Here is a 21,083-nt window from a genome sequence, read left to right on the forward strand (position 1 = left end):
ATACAAGTAAGTACTGTACAAGAGTAATTACTAACAAGAGAGGAATTTATTTCACTACCATTTTTATTTTATGATCATGAAATGTGATCAATATTATTATGTTAATTGACTTATGTTGCCCAGTGGGAAATCTTGCTGTTATAACTTCCTTATCAATGGTTGGCTGAATCATTTTAGTGGATTCTCTTATCAGCAAAACTGTATGTGAGGATTTTGTGCTGTGATGACATCCACTTCTGTTTTTCTAGCAGAGTGATAATCTGTTTGTCAACTGGTGCATTATTTTGCAGTGTGTCATTTTGAAGATTGCTGTGTAAATTAAAATTATAAAACAAATAATGACTAACAATAAGCCATATTGTCTGAAGATTGCGGGAGAGAGAAATATAGCTAGAGCTATACCACAATATCAGTGCTGAAAGATAAGTCATGTGATGATAAAATTCAGTGGTGTTCAATGTATACAGATGAAAATATATACACAGTAAACTGCTGTAAATCAGTGATATAAATTTGTCATGTTTCAGTAAAGATGAGCTGTCTGACATGACAACAACAAAATAACACCATTACGCTTTTATTGGTATAATTTATTTATTGATGCTAGTTTAATTATTTCATAAGAGTTTTACAACAGGGATAAAAAAATAAATAAATTACTGTTGACATTTCCTCAGAGACATTTCCTCATTTCCTCAGAGTTGTTTCCTATTTATGCATAACTTATGCTTCAAGAAAGAAAAGAGCATCAATTTTGTTGGAATCCTTTTCAAAGCTTTAAAACTAATTGATTTTATTGTACAAATGAACAAAAGGTTTAGATTATAAAATCCTTTAGGAGAGTTAGTGAGTTAAATCTGTTATCACCACTTATCTCTGTTGGAGGTCAACATTTGCTGCTGATACAAAAATTTATAGAATTGAGAAAATACACGACTACTGTCCAACAGTGTTATTCAGATATATTATAACATTTCAAGGCATTTCATATAATAGGAATAAAACCTAACAAATCTGGCCTTGAACAGCACAAAAAACCTACAAGAACTTCAGAATGCACTGACACGAAAAAGTTTAGAAACACCTACACACATGTATTTTAATATCTTTTGCTAGTTTTAGTCCATCAAATGGTTGAAAATAGATCACAAAACAAAACAAAAAAAGGAACAATTGATTTTTAGGCCTGTTTGAGCACAGAATAATGGTCAAATCTAATTTGCATGTCAAACTTTATTTTCATTAAAAAAACTCCCTTTGCAGCAATACCTGTCTGAAAAATCAATGGCATTCTACTGACTCGTTTTTGCTAATATTCAGCTGTGATTTACTCCCAGACATTCTGCAATACTTCTCAAAGGTCTGCGGTAGTGGATAGGCAGTGGTTCTGAACTCTTGAGTCCACCTTCTCCCACATCAGCCTGATGGGGTTCAGATCTGGTCACTGAGCTGGCCAAGCCATCACCCAGAGTATCCCAGCAACTGTTTTCTTCTATAGATAGTTCTTACACAACCGCGAAAAAAGTTTGGGGGTCATTGTCTTGCTAAAAAATTAAGTTGTCCCCAATCATTTTGTTGCCCTGAGGGAATGGCATGCCTCTTCAGTATTTAGTGGTATCGATGCTGATTTAGATCACCGACTTTCCAATTCCAAAATTATCCCCTGATCATCATGTTTCCAAATTCATGTTTCACTGAAGGTGTAAGGCAGCTCTGCATCTGACAAATGCTTTTTGTTTGGATACAAACACCTCAAACTTTGAATCATCACTCCTCCATGGAGGAGCGCCTAATTAAAAACTCTTAATATAGGTTTACTGGACATTTTTTGTAAGATGTTTTAACACCTGGGAGGGACATGCACAATCAATTTAAATGCATCCCAACTTGAATCAGTAGAAGGCCACGAATTTGTGAGGGTGACCCTTATTCTGTGTTCAAATATGGTTTTTTAAACATGTTTGAGTATTGTTTTTCATTTTTTGTATGTTTTGTGATCCATTTACAATATTATAATAAAAATATGGAAATGTGTTTTTCTAGCCGGTGTATGTGACTTACAATTTTCTGTTATTATTGAAGACGTTAATGGTATTTCCAAAGTTGCATTTAATAAACTCAAATGTTTCCTCATGTGGCTAAAGGGAGTTTTAAGAAAGTGAAAATCTGTTTCCTGTTAGCGATTCTCTCAGATTACCAAGGATATGTCCAACATTTGCTTTTTACAGAGAAATAGTGTATTCTCAGTCACTGCTATCAGTCAGGTTAAAGCAGTGTGTGTGTGTGTGTGTGTGTGTGTGTGTGTGTGTGTGTGTGTGTGTGTGTGTGTGTGTGTGTGTGTGTGTGTGTGTGTGCATGTGTGCATACTGCCTTATTGTGGGATATAACAAAGCCCTGGAAACATAACCTCCAGGGGTCTTACCTGGATGTAGTCGCCCCCACTTTTTCATTAAAAACTGAAATCCTGCAGCTGAGGCTCCGTTACACCACAATGTGACAGAACTATGCAAGGGCAAACATATGCGACCTGGACCCAACCTTCAAATGTGCCCCAATAAATAGATCTCCTGCTCTTCTACATTTTACAAGTCTAATTGCAAATTGATGCAGACCATTTTCAAAGAATATGTTTCAGGCAATATTGTTGGCCTTGCTGTGCTGTTTTCTCAAGCTTGCCATTTTTAGGTATTTAAATGTCTGCATATTGAAATTGGTATAAGTATTTACCAGCCACTTTATTGGGATGGGGACAAATCATGGCTAATTTTACATTTCCAAATAGTATAAGATTAGTCAAAAATAGTTGTATTTAATCAAATTTGTTATTTTCTTACAACATATTTTTCTGTGGAGGCTTTGTATTTGGAACATCCGCTGTGGCTCATGGAGTAAAATGTTAACAGTTGATTTCCTGGACTGTCAATATGATATTGCTGTTAGAGCAACATAGCAACACAAGTATTGAAGTGAAGTAATTTAAGTGTCTGAGACCAACCTGCTCCGGTGAAATGTGGGAGCAAAGTAGCAGTGTAATTACAGGTCATAAGTTGACCACCTCAGTACCACGGCAGGCACAGGGAAAGCCATCAAGCTCTCTGACACACACACACACACACACACACATACACACACACACACACACACACACACACACGCACACACAAAGCCATCATTTTTGTCATGAATCCTCAGATTCAAGTGTGATTACACTTAAGCTTAACATTGTATGATCATCCTTGGCATTGTGACATGAACTGCCAAAACTGTATTTGATCATATCTGAATAGTCCTGCGCCTGTAAGTCACAGATCATATTAAGAGTCAGTAAGTCTTCTAGTCCATCCATATAATACTTCCCCCTACTGGTAAAATAAGGCATTACTAAGACAGAGAGTGAAATGCTGATAGACTTTCAAATGTATTATAATACACTATTATATTATTTATCATATTAAGACTGAAATACTGGTACAAGACAAAAAACTGATTATAAAGAATAATCAGTCTCTACCTCTTAAGTGGTATAACTGTTATAACAGAGCGAGTCCAGCATAGCATCCACCCCCCTCAGTTGAGTCATTTGTTATCACCCCCTCATGGCTCCTCCTATGCACTGTGCAACTAGCTGAGCTCCTCCAGGGTGAAGGGTCAAGCCTTTAAAAGGGAATTACTTCATTGACACAATAAGAAATGACAGTTTATTTGACATGTTACCACCACTTCACTATCCTACATCGAGCCCTGCCCTGCATCCTAACTGCTCCCTAGGGTGCACTAAATCTGTGTGTATGTGTGTGTTTGTGTGTGTGTTGTGTGTTTATCTGTGTCCAATTAACCTTTCTACAAGTACGTATTCTAATGAAAAAAATGTGACTTAATATTGTCATATACTGAAAAAATCTCTCCAGGAAAATCAAGAAATTTTTTAGTTATTGTAGTTGTAATGGGATTAGATGGAAGTGTATTGTGTTTCTGGTGTTAAAATGACTATCCAGTGGTTGCAGTGGATTCTGTTGAGTGTGTACGTGTGTACTTATTACTCCATCTCTGTCAGGTGTATTTAGAATGAATAGACTGCAGATGTTGCTTAGGATTCAAAATCAGTCCTAGGAACTCAGTTTGTGTGTATGTATGTGTGTGTGAAAGAGAGAGTCAGAGAGTGAGTGATTGATTGACACCAGACGTGTGTGACAGATCCATGGGGATTGGGAGAGGCCATGCAGTCAGTCTGGCAGGTCATTATCAGTGTGTCACACAGCACCGTGATGGCTACTTCCTCTGAGACAAAACACACCACACACACACACACACAACAACTCCTTCTCTGAGTCATTGAGGAATGCCTATCCAAGCCAATCAATTGGGCAATCAATTGAGGACCAACTGGCAATCCTCTGCAATCAATTCACCCCTTGTTGCATGGCCACAGAAGTGCCACAGTGGATGTGGCACTTAATTAAGTTGTTAATTGCTGTGTTAAGCTTTCTCAGGTACCCTCCCTAGATGGTAATTGAGAGTGTCTGGACAATTCAGCTATCAGCAGCCCTTTGCTAAATTTAATCACAAATCCAAGTAATGGCAAAGGCTGTAATACAAGGAGCCAAACAGTGAAAGAGTCAGTTTATGAGGAGGAGGGGGTGTTGCTGTCAGACTTCTTCAAAGTAGTCAAGATGACTATTTCTGTTGAGAACCTTGTTTATTAGACCACCTAAACAGCTGTGACAGCCAATCATACAATGCACACTATTCAGATTCCTCTGCAATTTATGCTGATTCCCTGATACTCAACTATGGACTATGATCTGGTGATAGTACGATGGTTCACTCATATTAAAACAGCTATTTTGTGATATGGTGAGCTTCCTGCATATTCACTTCCCTTTAGTGTCTCTCTGTGAAACTTTCAACATCTGCAAATAAGTACGTACCATCTATTGCACATTAGCTGCAATGGAAATGTCTTGGTGCAGTGTCATATTTTCTGCTCTCAGTTAGGCAAAGGTATTACAGTAACAAATAAAACTACAACAGCTTTTTACTTCTGTATTTTGTTGTTGCAAATTGTGAGTTGTTTTCATAATGACCTATACCGTAAGGTATAGGTCATTATTAAGGCAGTAAGACGTTCCCTATTTCGTTCCCTATTTCCCATAGTGAGAAGTTTGCAAAATATAAAATCATGATCACCGATCACTAATAAGTCATTTTCTGTATTCTAAAGTTGTGTGACCTAATATGTAATATAGTCACAGAGTGAGTTTCATGGCAAACAACATAAACTGAGATTTTAATATTCTAGATATGTTCTTTATGGTCATCATCCTCTATCAGATAAAAGACAGACAATTACACCTCTATTTGACTGCTGCACTGTCAAGGCAAATATTATTTGAAAATGTAACAGCAGGTTTCAAATGTCATTCAAGGTTTTTGTTCTTCTTTACAAACTGTTTAATATAACTAAATATTCATGTTCAATGTCCTATTATAGAATCAAACATTGAACCTCCCTCATAGTGAAGACCTTACTCCTCTGTCTTACATAGTGATGTGACTGAGGGGGGTGATAACCAGCACAGCTTTCAGACTGGGTGGGGTTACAAGGGAGTCAGACCACTGTTGGCTGGCACTTTTATGGTGTTATTAACATGCTTTGCTCCAGTGTTGTGGCGTTATCATGCCTTTTGTAGCCTAATCCCATTACTTTCAATGCTCAAATGGAATTCAGAGGGAATGGTGTCCTCCATTTTAAGAAACAACTCCAATCACAGCAGGCGCCTACATTCTTATCCCTGCTTTGCTGGGAAATTAGATCAGGCCATGCAGGAGCCAGAAGCGTATCAAATCATCATTACAAAACACAAGCTTTTACCACGCACATGGCAAAAACATTTTCACCGCAGCACATCCACTTCTCCTGTTTCCAGAGTGGCCTGAAAGTGCTGCACCGCTCTTCAGAGATTTGGTGAGAAGTGTTGGAGTGTAGTGGAGCAGGAAAACCTAGAAGTAGCAGTGAGACAATGAGAAACAACCACTGCTGCTCTAGGCTCTGTGAACAGGCTTGCCATTGATTAAAACAGCAAGGTGTGCACTAAAGCGCAAGGCAGTGTGTTGCCTTCCATATGGAACCCCAGACCCTTAGGCTCTGGCCACCAATTGGGCCTTTCTTTCTGCCACTGTTACCCCTTTCTCCTTTCTGCTTCCCCTTCTCTCTCCCTCTGTTCCCAGATGGTAAAAACTATTTTCCAGCCCTCTGTCTCTGTCTGCTGCTGCCCGCCACTCTGCAACCACAAAGGAGCCTGGCTATGATTCAACCATTTACTCCAGTAATTAACAGCACCCATGCCACAACAATTACAGTCACTAGGCTACTACACTGCAAGTATACACTCAGACACACACCCAAATTTACACATCATGTGTTAGCAGTGTCACACTGTGAATTAGAAGGGAAGGTAATAGCCAGAAGTGATAAAAAATAAAATTTAAATAGTATTAACAAAAAGGTGAGAAAAACATGCTGGCACTACGGCAATGATTACCTCATAATTAGACAAGACAAAGCTCTCTCCCTATCTAGTGGCAAAACACTGTAATTACTGCCGTGACAGAAAATCAAAGGCTACTTTGTAAGCAGCAAGAAAAATTAACATTTCAGACCCCGAAGCTGTATGTCCTGATTAGAAACGTATTAAATCAATGCATTGCTAACTGCTTGGTATAAATACATCCCCTCCTGAAGGGTCCTATAATTGCGAGACCAAAAAAAAAAATGTGGGTTTCAGTTTCACAAGGATCTGTCATTTAGTGTAATGGCAGTATTATGTGGCAACATACACTCCTTTTATTATAAAATGATGCACTTAAAGCAGCGTTCTTTTAAAAATGTCATTTAGGTTGGAGTGAAGATCAAAGTGTGTTTTACATAAATCATTGGAAGCACCTAATCCATTGTGCCTCTCAGCATGTTTCAATGCACCAAGCCTACAGCAGGAATTGAAAGTACACCGATGAGGTATTTGATATGAGGCTTTAAACAACCGCAGTATATGTACTGTAATATATATGTTGTATATGTGTCTGCTTTTTCCTGTGCTTTGGTGTCTTTCATTATGCTTCTCTCATTTCTGTCTGATCCACTAATTAAGACTTATTTTGCCTCGCAGCAAATATTTGTGCTCAGGTTGGTTAAATCAAGGTTAAGTAAAACGGAAATAATCATGTTTTCATTGTCACCAAAAAACCAAAAACAAAACAATTTTATATGGAAATTAGTGATCGAAGTAGCTGCTGCTGAACTATACCCAGATCAAGCAGATCAATTACACATTAATTAATTACACATAGTACTGAGTGTCCAGTAAATAAGACTGGTTTGTTGTTTATCACAAATGTCAGCTCCTTTCTAGCACTGCAAACATTTCATTTTATCTGCACTTTGGTCATGTGACTCTTCCAAAGCCACATGGGTTGTGACCCACCTAGTTTCTGCTCCTGTTTAAATTAATAAAAGCTGCTAGTGGGAAAGCCAACTGATCCCTAGCATCTTTAACGCGCCCACAATAGGCTTCTTGGGAATACAACTAATTACTTCACATCTGTATTTATTTGATCCACGTGGAATTCTCCCTTCTGTCACCAGTGCCGAGCTATGCCAGCTTGGACTAACAGTGATTTATCTAAGTGACACTTCTGGCGCAGATTCACATCAAAGAAGCACCAAAATCAATAGGGGAAACATGGGGAAGATGGGGAGGAGGAACTTTTTTTCCCCTCAGCAAAACTGTCATGCATAAAATCCACCAGTATAAATAAAGCACGCCTGTGCTTGCAGGTTTGCTGAATCAGACAGAGAGAAAATAAGATACAAGCTGTTGGTTAATGGTATCTTAAAGACAGTCTTTCAAAACTGCAGCATATTTTGCGAACTTTAGTCCACAGTAGGCTTCTGAATGTGGCTCATCAGCTCTGATGAAGAAAATGTGCCAGCACTTTCATGAAAGAGCAGTTTCTAGTGACCTCTGTTGTGCACTGAGTGAACTGCAAACAGTTTACACTGTTGTTACACAGTTGACTGACACTAACCCAGGTAGTGAACCAGCTGCGTTAAGGACTGGGAGGCAGTGCTGCTACACACAAGCTGCAATATTTTGAAAAAATGCCCTTTCCACATAATAAATAAATATCAGCCTGCAATCACAAGTTCACAAATAGTCCATAGATATCATCAATTAATGCTAAAAGGCTCAAAGCTGATGAAAGCCTTGATACTTTTCCTCAGTAACAGGTTGAAAGCATACTAGTCTGTGGTGACAACCCTTTTTATCGCACCATGGTGGGCGGACTATGGTTGTACTGACCAGGACAAAAATGTGTGCATGGGCTGTTTCATTAAGGCATCTCCTAAATACAGAGGCAAACTACTCTGATTACATTAAGGCTGAAGATGTAACTAAACTCTATCTTAGAATTTACTCCCTGGTGAACATGAACTGCAACAAATTGAAATACATTCAATAGGGAACTTGTGTGAAATGCTGACATTGTGGCCTGAGGGTGTTGCCAGAGGAAACCTAATCAAGTTTTTACATACAGGTTTAACATCTGGGGAAGGTCATCTGTCCATTGAACTATTATTGTTTATGTGTATTGGTGGATGTTTTGTCCTGATCATTGTGTGAAGGCATCAGAATGTGCTCTGGGGACCATGAGCATGCACAGCATCGTTCACAGGATGCCTTGACCTTACTTTTTTCATGTTAAATTGAGGCACAAATTTGACATCAGGATCTTGTTTGGTGCTCCAACATGAATCAGTGTTCATGAATTTTCTAAAAGACAACACAGATTATTATCTGAAGTTCAGGAGTGGGACCACACCTCAAACACTCCCCTTCCAGTCTATTGTACATAAATACCCTCCTGCCTTGATCGTCAGACCATTCTCGTTTTTCATGCCCCACCCATCCTCCTGTTTCAGATTGTTACTCTCCATTCCATTGTCTTCATAGGGCCAAGGGGGCCTTCCCCAAACCGTCGTTGTCCTGGCCCATGGTTTCACACTGCAGCCGTCACTCCATTCAACCATGGTTTGTTACTCCACACGTCATCCCATTCCATCAGCCATCACAGTTCCTATTTAGCAGATGCTAAACTTTAGATTTTACACTAAACTCTTTCTTAATGTCAGATTTGAGTGTGCAATCCTTGCTTGTAAATGTATACTTAAAACCTTTCATAACGTTGTTGTGACTAATGTGGACATGAATTGTGACCTAACAAAGAAGTTCAGAGGACATGTAGAACAAATAAACATAATGTGTGAAAAAGAAATGTATGTTTTTTCGGCCATTTCATAATCTTAGGGGCCCTGATCCTTAGCTGAAGACTACCTGAGTCTTCTACTTCAACTGCTTCTTCTACTATTGCGCTATGGCAACCTAATTCTTCTCTCCTTTTAAAGCACAAATTAAATTTGTGTAGATTTTCCCTCACATACTGTAAATCAAGAGATATGCAGTAAGAAAACGGACAATGTTGTTCGACTCACTTGATGCACTATTGTGTCCCCAATGAGCCCTCGGGTATCGTGAAGAGGCTCAGCATGAGGCACTGTCATCTTTAGACGCTGCTTCCCTCTGGAAAACAAAGAAACTGAGGTTTCTGTAAATAAATAAATAAACGAATAATGTTTATCTATGTAAAGAATCGTCAACACCTGAGAACTTCAGGGTGATGGCTGCTCCAGGCAAAGCATTCGTCCAACTGTATAGTTAATTTAAAACAAATTTACATCGTAGTGTTGATTATTTAAGCACAACTTGGAAAAACAGGACTTCTTAATTATTCTTGTTCACACTGCATTTCCCGTACACACAATCGCCTTAAGTGCAAATAAAGCCTCCCATCTGTTTGTAATTACAACTCCATAATTTCAGTCATTGTTGCTAATCATTTTGACTGCACATTCGATTAAATGTAGTGCAGCAACGGTGCGAGTTTGAATTTCTGCGTTAAAAGCTTTGTGCTACATATAGCTACAGATGTGTAGCATATGAAGGCTCGCTGCAATAGACAGACTGAAAATGTATTGAAATGCTTGTGTAGGCCAACTGGCTTATCACCAAATCCTTTATAGCTAATTTTCCATGAGATTGTAAAATTACACCACCTCTAGAACACTTTCCTGCTAGCTTGTGTGATGCTTTCTATTTGCCTAATCCCCAAATTAAATGATGTTTGACTCAAGAAATTTGAAACCTCATGTCATCAAGGCTCTGCTCTCATCATGTCTTATTTCCCTGTGGTGTCCATGGAATAGGACAAGCAGGCTGCATGGCAGGCTACTTCAATAAAAGGGGTTGAGAAACGTCATGTAACATCACTTTCCACCATCTCTATGTAAGCTAACGACATTATGAACCCTGGGGCAATGGTGAAAGCTAATGATGGGGGGATGATGGCAACGCAGTGTTATCACAGAAGCCAATTTCCAGTGGCTTGCCAGATGTTAAACATCTAAATGTGCATTGATCAGTGACAGCATAGCCCATAGAGATTTCTTCATTTGCCCCCCCAAAAAACAAGGTTTGACTATGTCCCTCCTCAGTTTAACAGGGACTGAGTGAAGAGTAAATTATATGATTTAAATTAATTACATATGTAAAGATATCTAGTCTTAATTAACTCAGTTAGCCTGCAACATGATACCACTGGCAAGGGGTAGATTAGATGGTGTAATTAACAGAAACTACATCACAAACACACACACACACACACACACACAGAGAGAGAGAGAGAGAGAGAGAGAGAGAGAGGAAACCCTAATTAAAAAGTAATCAGCATTCCTAAATATATGACAGTTTGTCTTGTTGGGTAACTGTTGTCCTTGTGTTAATAAAGAGCAAGTTCACAGTAGTGCTGTAATCTGCTATGTAAATCATTGGTTGATCAATCAACCAATAATTTAAATGATTTGGAAGGTTCTCAGATGTGGGTTTATGATTGTAAACTGAAATTTGAAAACACCAACTTGTAACATTGTGGATAAAGATTTTTCCCTATTTTCTGACATTTTATATACTTGATCAATAAATCAATGAATAACTGGCAAATTAATTAAGAATTAGAATAATATAAAACTTGTTTATGTTTTTTTTATTATGTGCTTGTGTGAGCATGGGTACTGTAAGTTAAGCTTGCTCATATTCATATTATAAAACATATCTTGACAACATGTTACCTGTTACATTGATTTTACTGACTGTATATAATTTTTAAGAATAAGACAGAATACACTTATATCAGTAAAACAAGCAGCTTCCTTCATTGTCATGAACGTGTTTTCTCACATTAGATAAATAATCAACTTGTTTTGAAGTTTCTACATCATCTCCCCCAAATGACAATGTTTTAGTGGCATTATTTTTCATTACATAATCTCTGGTTGGACAACAGGTCTCTGCTATCACGTGACAGTAACGCCTGTTGTTTATCCGTAGCTCTGATTCAGCAGCAGTTATTCATAACGGCAGTTGCGGTGCTGAACCTTCCCACTCTGTGAAGTTGGCTCGACCAGCAGCTTGTGATCAGTGCTGAGTCACACACATGATGCCAGCCTGGCATTCCTGCATCATCCACCAGCTTGTATTAATTTGAGCTGACATGCTCCTTTGAGGACACATGACAACACATTTTGGGTCACCCTTTATTAACACTCCAACAGCATTCACAGTGATGGCTACTCAAACCAAGAAACAAATAAATGACATCATCTTTTTGACCACAGAACAATGAGACTGATAGCGACAGCTCTAGCTACTGTCAAACGGATTTTCACAGCCACACAAAACATAACAACCACAGACAGGGCGTCACAGATACTCACGAAACAAGCAATTAACCCAACGATCACCCTATAATAATGAACTGACTGTGGAGCTAGCTGGTTCCTGCTTTGCTAGCGATTGTCTCCATTTTGGCAGCTGAGCCTTTTGGAGGGAAAACATGGAACATCTGGTGGAAGCAGACAGGGGCTGGCGCTACATGATGGGAGAACAAGTGCCTGAAAGCTTCATTATGTCCCAGCTGTTGGGCTTGCTGTTGCCCTCAGCAAAAACAACCTCGGCAGGATGATGTTCCTGGCAAATACGCGGCAGATTACTTGAAGCAAGACTTCTTTTGTGGGGAAACGTGAGCCTGAGCTGTTGGTGTTTGTGGTTTTCAGTGTGAGTTGACCTGTGTGCATGAGAGGTCTGAGCTTGTGGCTCAACATAGACACAAGGTGAATATTCCTGCTTTGTGACAATGTAAAGCATTTGTGTGATACTGTGTACAGATAATCGTTAAACACCTTTTAGACCTAAATCCTAATTATTGCTGTAGCAACTTCTCATCATAAGGTCAAAGATACAACTTTTCCAATGGTATTATCATCAACTTCAGTTGCACAAAGCTCTTCAGTGGTCTGACATTATTGGAACCAACCCCTTAAAAGTTCAAGCAGATCACTTCTGCAACGTTACATCCACATAAAAAAAGTTTGTTGTTCCCTTTTTGTAAATTACGTCAAAAAAATCATTTCCTCTCACGACACTTTGCTTTAGGTATATTCTCCCAGACTCAGCTTTTTTGTTTGCTTGCTTTCCACCTCTGTTGTAAGTTGGTTTGGATAAAAGTATATAAAGATACTTTGTATAGTGCTACAATGCAAATGTTAGCATGCTAACATGCTAAAGCTGTGGGACTTAAAATTGAATACTTGCTAAACATATAAATGTCATTGTTGTACTACAGACTCACATTTACCTGCTGAAAGGTTAAACAATTTTTGTTTCATTGCACGTGTTTAAAAATGTGGATTGTAGTGTCCGACCTGAGGAAATGTCTTCTGTGTCCTCATGGGCCCTGAATGCCACATTTGGATGTGTCAGTTCATCATACTTTGCAGCTATGGCACAAATATAATAGTAATCATCTGAATTTTCTGCTCACTACGCTACTATTGCACTTGTGTTAGTGCAAATAGTTAATAAGTGATTACAGTGATTTCAGACAAAGGTTGTGATGTGGACGTACATACCTACAGTACCTTGTTTGGCATTTCTAACTTTTCTTATTACCTCATTCATCCAGCCAGGTGCTGTACAGGCAGCAGCGGAGCCAAAGATCTCTCAGGTTAGACAGCTTGTTCAAGTCGAATGCTATTAGTTCTGGGTCAGTACCTGGGCTTCCTCTACACCCCAACAACACCTTTTCACCACGCAGAGATTCCAGCTACCATTAATCAGAGTGGTGACAGCCCGTAGATGTCAGTAAATATGTTTCCTTTACTGCCTCTTCCCCCTTTCCTGCTCTCCCTGCTGCCTGCATGATTGTTCTTTTCCCTGCTCTTTGGGGTTTAATGTTGACCTGCTCCTACTTTGATCTGCATTCATATCAGATACAGTAATTCAGCAATGGAATCTTTCCTGTACCTTGTTAGGTTATAAAGTTAACATTTAGGTTTAATGCTTAGTTTTGGCAGGGACACAAATTGAGAACATATTGATGGGAAAAACTCACCAAGGAACAGAAAATTGCTTCAAGGTGCAAAAGTAAACTCTATTGTTCTATGCTACATCTTCACTTACAAGCAGCTTGCATTTTATACATTTGATATGCATGTTTTGCACGGAACATAAGTGTTGGCCAGGTGCCTCCAAATGTTGTTGGAACAAAACATTATGTGGAGACACTATGACAGTTTCCTCTCCTGTGAGGGTGGTACAGCTGACATGGGCCGGATGAGTGTTGGCTAGTGTAGTGGCTGGTGTATGTGTGAGGGGCTGACTTGCAGGCAGAAGTGGCAGCCAGTTGGAGGAGTGGGTGCCCAGCTCTGCTGGCATGCAGGAGTGGGTACATGCTGCTGTCCAGAGACAGCTGTAACGTAGCCACCCATGCAATCAGGCTGTGCAATCAGGTTGGTGGCTACAGAAGACTGATATTGCTGGAGTTCGCGCTTTTCTCTGCCTGGCAGATGGACCTGCAACCAACCAATGGCAGGCATTACTCATGAAAGTAAAGGCTGGAGCTAGAGAGGTAAACAGAGAGAAGGAAAGCACAGGACGAGAGAAAAGACGTGACAAACAACGAGATAGATGAAGAGATAAAGAGAGAAAGTATAGAGAAGAATGGCATGAAACAAATGGTGACCTTTGCAAAGATGGATTTGTTTACCAATAAATGTTCCTGCTGTCGACAGCTGCTCCAGAGTGACCTTCACATGAAGACAGATCTGACAGCTCTCATCTGTTCCTCTTTGTGCCCACTCCTCAACACTACAAATATAGAAACATAGCTGTGCCATAAGTTTACATCAGCATCCGAATGATAAATTTTAAAACATAACCACTAGTAGTGATTTTTGCACTGGAATATTTGAAGTTAAAAAAACACATTTCTGAATTCAGGTGCTCTGACTACTGCACGTTAGGATTAAATCTCAAAGCTCTGCAGCAAAATTTAATCATGAGCTTTGGGATCTAATGCTAACGTGCAGTTACAGAATAAAATGATTAAATTATGCAGATTTGTTCCATAAAAACTGACCTGCACTAACTTGCAACTGAAGACAGTAACCCATGGTTTGGAGAGACTGAGTTGTTGCAGAAAAATGTGTTTAATAAATACTAGCATTACACACTATTTAAGTCATTGCCTAAATATAGTATGTGATGCTTCTGTGTGTGTCTGATTTTAGCCTTACTAAAAATCACTCATTTTTAGTTTCAAAGGTGAATTTAAAATCTATTTGCCAATCTTTGCTTTGCTTTGCAAACTACTTGATGATTTACAAGGTAACTGCATAAGTTCTTGATCAGTTTTAGTAGAAAATAATTCACATTTGAACACATCCGGTGTAAAGTGTGTCTGATGTTTATGTCGTGCTACTTTGTTCGCCTTAATTCATGTCCTTTATGTATCTACAAAGAGGACACCTGACAACTGATAGCTTTACATTTAAACCAATCACAGTCAGTTCCATTCTGGTGGCCCTGGGGCCTGCAGTCTGAGATCCTGGCAGCTCTCAAATTTCCACTGTCTCCTGGAGAGAAACATTCCGAATGTGGGGCTATTATAAAAAACTACTCGGAGGTTCGCGCCCTGCTCTTCCCAACCACATGTCGAAGTGTCCCTGGGCAATACACTGAACCCCCAACAGCCCATCCCCAGCCGTGCAGTGCTGGTCCCAAGCCCGGTAAACTGGGGAGGGTTGCGTCAGAAAAGGGCATCCGGCATAAAAAAAATAAAAAATACTGGGCCATCAACATGCGGATAAATGATCCTCTGTGGCGACCCTGAACTCGCAGGATAAGCCGAAAGGACAAATAAATAAATAACAATCTACTTTTCACAACACTCACGTTGTAGAAGGCTCATAGCCAGCAGACGGCAGCAGTGATCTGAAACAACTCATCATCAGTTAATCACATTAAGAAGCCTGCCGTGTGACGTGTCTCAATAAACTGTAAACTTTTATGTGGGATAATGCTGCATCAAACCTAAAGAATTGTATGGTAAAATGTTTAATCTTGGGTTTAAATATTTCAATCAGTGCATCTCTTAAAGAACCAGCAACTACTATTGAAAACCAGCTACTGCATGATCACAAACATTTGTTAGACAGAAAATGTATCTTGTTCATCCTTTAGGAAATTAAATTGTTCTTAATAACATAATTTCCGTTATCGTGAGCCAACGTTTGGAAGAACTTGACAAACCATAACATTTGAAGATGTCACTTTCAGCTCAACAAAATTTGGAGACAATGTTTGGATGCTTCAAATGATAAAATAAATCAGACAGATATGTTTCAATGAGAGCAATCAATGAGAAGAAATCAGAATTGCAGCATTAAAATCTATATAGTGTATTTTAGACTAGTTCAGACTGCTTGCAAACTGTTATCATACAGTGTATGTATTAACATAATGTATTTTAATTTTGCAAAGAATATTGTACAAGTTGTATCACATTAACTTGTGTACCGTCCTAATGCTCTAAAACAGAAATGTCCTGGCTAATTGTATTGTGGCAGCTCCAGACTGGATGCATGCTGATGCAAACATACTCAATAAATGAGTCACATTTGCCCTTTGTTTGACTTTCCAGCAGATCACTGAATTAATTATTTAATACTTGTGTTTCTTTGAATGAAGATGACAGATGACAGAAGTCAAAGTTAACAACACAGCACTCTGATGTAGAAATAAAGCTGAAAGCACAAGTTACTTTTGATACAAAAATGTAAGATAAAAACCACTGCACTGCAATGCAGATCCCAGACATTTTAAAGATAAAACCAATAGAAAAAAAAACACTTGGTCCTGCCAGCCTTTCTCTTTAACAATTGATTTTCTCATCTACCCAAACTATTTGTCACCACAGTAAAGTAGTGTTTGAAGTGCCTAGCAAGTTGTTCAGCCCTCTTTACCTTTAGGGCATCAGAACAATGCCTACATTTATATTCAAAGCCATGTCGCGCCTGTGTGACAGCAGAAATGGTTTTGCTTTGCTTTACTTACTAACATAGAAATAAGGGAAGAAAAACGCAAATGTCTGCTTTGGGCCTGTAATTACCAGAACTGTCTGTTCTTGAGGACAGTGCCAAATTATCCATGGCAGCCTTGGAAATCCCCAAACTACAGGAGGAAACAGACAGAGAAATCTTAAACCTAAACTATCCAAAGAGATACAACCATGCTAACAAAAGATTTAACATAGTAGCTGTGATTTCTAATGTTATATTTGAACAAATATCCTTAACAATGTAAATCTCTGAATACAAAATAAATGATTAGTTCCTGAAATAAAAATGTCAGTACAACCAGTTATATATATATATATATATATATATATATATGTGTGTGTGTGTGTGTGTGTGTGTGTGTATGTATAAGTATGTATATATACATATATATATATGTATATATATATACGTACATATATGTATGTATAATCACTTTTTGCTTCCTTTGTATGTGATGCATCGGCCACAGTATCACCATGATATATATATTTTATTCATATACCAACAATAATAAACAAAAATATAAAGCATCACATCAACTCTTCATAGTCAGAGAAAAAAAGAGCTATAATTTTATACAAGACATCTAAAGAAATCAATCACAGAAGAGTAAATCACAACTAACAAAAATTATTTCAGTAAAACATTTACACAAGGGGAAAAAACACAAGTACTATAAGTTTAAGAGTGTAAAAAAGTTAATTTGCTTGCAAATATTCCCTACTGTGTAATTACACTGACTATGGGAATTAAGAGCCCATGAGGCTCAGAACTGCTGCATTCAAGGACACTAGAAACTTTACAAAGAGCTTTTTTGTCTCAGATTGGTAGATGCTACTTTTTCTGAAACAATAACAAGTTACAATTCAAAAGGTTAAAAGTCATTATCATTTAACAGAGAGGAAAACCTACCAACATTAAGAGTAAAATATTATGGCTTTGCTGTTCTCTTAAATCTCTAAAATGGTACAGATTAGCACCACTGGGCTGGCATTGACATCAAAAGCTGGGTTAATGTAAATAAGCGCTGTAAAAAGGCTCAAAACATTGTCCATGCTCACTCACTGTGTCTCTCTAGTGTTATGGAACCAGGAGGAAATAGATCCACTTTCACCATATTTGGTGGCCAAAGGGAAAAGGGATCCTTAATAAGACTATGCTTCTCTATGGCACCAAAAGCTTTTCCTGTCTAAAACTCATATCTTAATTTTTGTCTTCCTGCTTCCCAAACCATCAACATTATAAAGGCTAATGGTCATATAAAAACATCCATATGTATTACATGTACAGAGATGTAAAAACATAGGGAATTCAGATTCTGAGGAACTAGTTATTTACAAACCTCTTTCTATCTAAACATTTCCCTTTGTAAAAAGCTGAAACTGACTCATCTTCACAGGTAGAAAAATACTGTTAGCATCCCCACACCTGCCAGGAGTATTTTCTGTCACATCATGCAAAAACGTTTGGAGCGGACATCTTCAACTCATTATCACTTTATCATCCCACATGCAATAACTAATATCAAAATAGGCTGTAAAGTCTCAAAGTCATGCATCTATCCTTTTTACTGTTTTCTACACATTATCAGGCATTTTCCTTACGGACCTGAGACTGCAAAAGGTTGATAATACCCATTGCTAAAAAGATGAACAATGTTATGGACTGCTGAGAGAGAAAATTACAAAAAAAGCATCTCCTCCATACACTTCAAAGCCTTCTGCAGAGTACTCACATCACAGGACAGTATTCCAAGTGCACTGTCAATTCAGTTTGCAATATATCAACATTTTTGCCGAATAGTGCAGTATGTAAAATGTTTTCAAGCGTGTAAATGCTTGTTATATAGTACATACAACACTATATGATGCTGCACAATGCAGTGAATGTTTGAAATAAGGCAGGTACTATTGCAGCTTTAAACTACAACTAAATGCAGCTTTGGTTTTGAAATTTTCCTCATCATCCTCCTAATGACATTTGATGAATGCCACTGTTTTTAAATACTCAGTTAATAGTAGTAGTTAGGAGCTGCAACTCTTAGAGCATCAGACTGGTCTGTCAGAATAATCAGGGCCACAATTCACACTAGTGTGTTATGTACAACAGGCAGAGGCTGAAATGACTAATTCATTATTTTACCATTTGTGTCTCTCTGAAACTCAACATGAAGTCATTTGCCTTGACCTAGAAACACAGGCTGCATAAAATTATTGATTATGTATGAATAACCTATACAAATATTCCAATTACAGTATATTCCTTCATACAGTGTTTATAAATGATGGTTGACCATTTCCACTGTTCCACTGTCTTCATGACCTGACAAATGCCCAAATACAGAAAAAAAGTCAAGTGAAATGCATTCAAAGATTTTACACATGCTTTACAAAAATGCTATTAAGGCTCAAAGTTATATTCATTTTTTAAAAATTCATGGTTCGCAATAATATCTGTACAAAACAACTCAAGAAAAATCAAATTTCAATAAAAGAGGAAAGAATATAAAAAAAACTTCTCCCATTGCTACAACCTTTCTTGAACAAAGAAAAAAAAATATTATTCTGGACAAAATATCAAGACCGAATTAACATGGTACTACTTTAATGCACTTGTCCCCTTTTGCCACAAACAGCATGTATATAAAAGTGCTACTGACAGCTGGTGGGAAGGATGGACTAAGTTACACATTGAAGACTGGCTTATCATCATTCAGTACTTGAGGAGCCATTCTTGTCTGTGAGCAGTCCGTGCTTTTTTAGTCATTGACAGGAGACGTGGTGTACAGGATGTGGATGGATGGACAGCTTCCCTAGGAGACGCTGGAGCAGCGAATGCTGGGGGAGCCCATTTGTGTGAGCACCTTGTCAAGCCACTGAAGGGGCCCATTCAGGTGCAGCTCGATCCAGCAGGGGGTGCTGGTCACCGTCTGACGTCTTGGATAGACATGAGGAGAGCAGAAACAGATGGTAAGAGAAAGCTGTTTAGAGGATAGGTTTTGTTTGAGTAAACGCACAAAGTCAAGCTTCAGTAATGGCAAACTAGTTTATCTTTTAGTATTTACCTTTGAATCAGAACTGTTGATTTATATGGGTTCATATTATCAATACCTTTATTTCATAGTGAAGACCTAATGAATTACTTTAACATGAGACAAAACTATGTCTTTCTGGAGTTTAAATAATGCTTAAGAAAAAATGTTATTTATGCACATCACACTGTAAGTACACATCAGAAGTTTTGTTTCATTTTTAGCCTTTGTTCTGTAACCTTTAAACATTTCAGGTTGTGTAAAGTGATATTGAGATTTCTTCTGTAATTACTAAAATAATTGTGTCCATGACTCTTCAAAGAGAATCATTTTTGAGGCAGAACAAAAAGGTTTCCAGGCATTTAGCCTCTTGATGTCCACATTCATGGGCTCTTTCCTGACTCCCTCCACCCTTTTTAAAAAAAACATAAGTGCTTTTCTCAACAAGGAGAGAAGGGAATGTGTGCAAAATAATGTAATTTATGAGTGTAATGAGTGACAGTGTAGGCCTAAAGAGCCTCGTGAAAGACCAGGATCAGCTGTGGAAAACACCAGACACTATTTTACAAAAAGCAGTTTGAATGTGTCATAAAAAAAGAGGTTCCGGATTTACGAAAAAGACTGGTTTCAGTGCCTCGCCCAATGACCCTGTCATTTTGAGTCTGTGCTCTGCCACTGGCTCCTTATGTTTATGTGCTTTCTTTCCTGACAAATCATATTTCACACCATAGGGTTTTGTTGAATGAAAGCAGCACAGGTTTCAGTGAAAACTTACCGTTTAATTTGACTAAAAGCATTTAACCAAATCCCATGTTTCAGAGGAGATTTGCAACAACTAATACAACAATCTCATAGTCAATGTCAATAGCGGCAGTAGGAAAAATGCAGTGGCAGGTAAAATGTTGTCCCAGAACTACTTCATGCTATGGCTAGCCAGATAAGCAGTGGTACTAGCCAGCTGCATGCTTTCCCTCTCATACATATGATTTCTTTCAGGAGTTTTGAAAATACGATTTTGTGCAAAAAACATTAGGTGCAACATGTTCTTAAGAGCTTAAATTCTTTGAATTAAAGTGAGAGGAATATAAGCAACAGCATGGGGAAAGAAAAGAATGAGCTGTGGATGGAGGTAGAGAAGGAGGGGCTGGCTGGTCGAGTAACTTGAATCCCATGCCTCCACTTGTCATGATTTGGTCTGGACAGAAACAAAGGTTTCTCCCTTGTGGAAATCCTTCTGTGCAGAAACAACTTTTAACCAATCATCTTCTCCTTTTTTATTCTGTCATCTCCTATCAGTGAGTTAGACTGGAAAACTGAGAGGGGATGGAAGAGGGAAAGTCTGGCATTTCTTTGACACAGCACATGTGTGTTTGTTTAAAAATAGTCTGGCGTGCCAAATGGGGCCTGTTTCTATTGATGAGGGCTTGCCAGCGTCACACACCGGATTTACCAGCAGATGCCTGAGAGTGGGGGTGGCTGCAT

General features: G+C 38.5%; 1 protein-coding gene across 1 annotated transcript in view; it reads right to left on the reverse strand.

Annotated features, from left to right (window-relative positions):
- Window positions 1-17,041: 17,041 nt before the first annotated feature.
- Window positions 17,042-21,083, reverse strand: part of smad3a (SMAD family member 3a) — a 30,211-nt gene continuing 26,169 nt past the window's right edge. Inside the window, exon 8 of the mRNA XM_067495880.1 lies at window positions 17,042-19,506. Coding sequence (XP_067351981.1) covers window positions 19,383-19,506 — 124 coding nt within the window. The 3' untranslated portion in view covers window positions 17,042-19,382. The remainder of the gene's footprint in view (window positions 19,507-21,083) is intronic.

The sequence above is a fragment of the Channa argus genome, chromosome 2 (genome assembly GCF_033026475.1).
Source record: "Channa argus isolate prfri chromosome 2, Channa argus male v1.0, whole genome shotgun sequence".
Taxonomy (NCBI): Eukaryota; Metazoa; Chordata; class Actinopteri; order Anabantiformes; family Channidae; genus Channa; species Channa argus.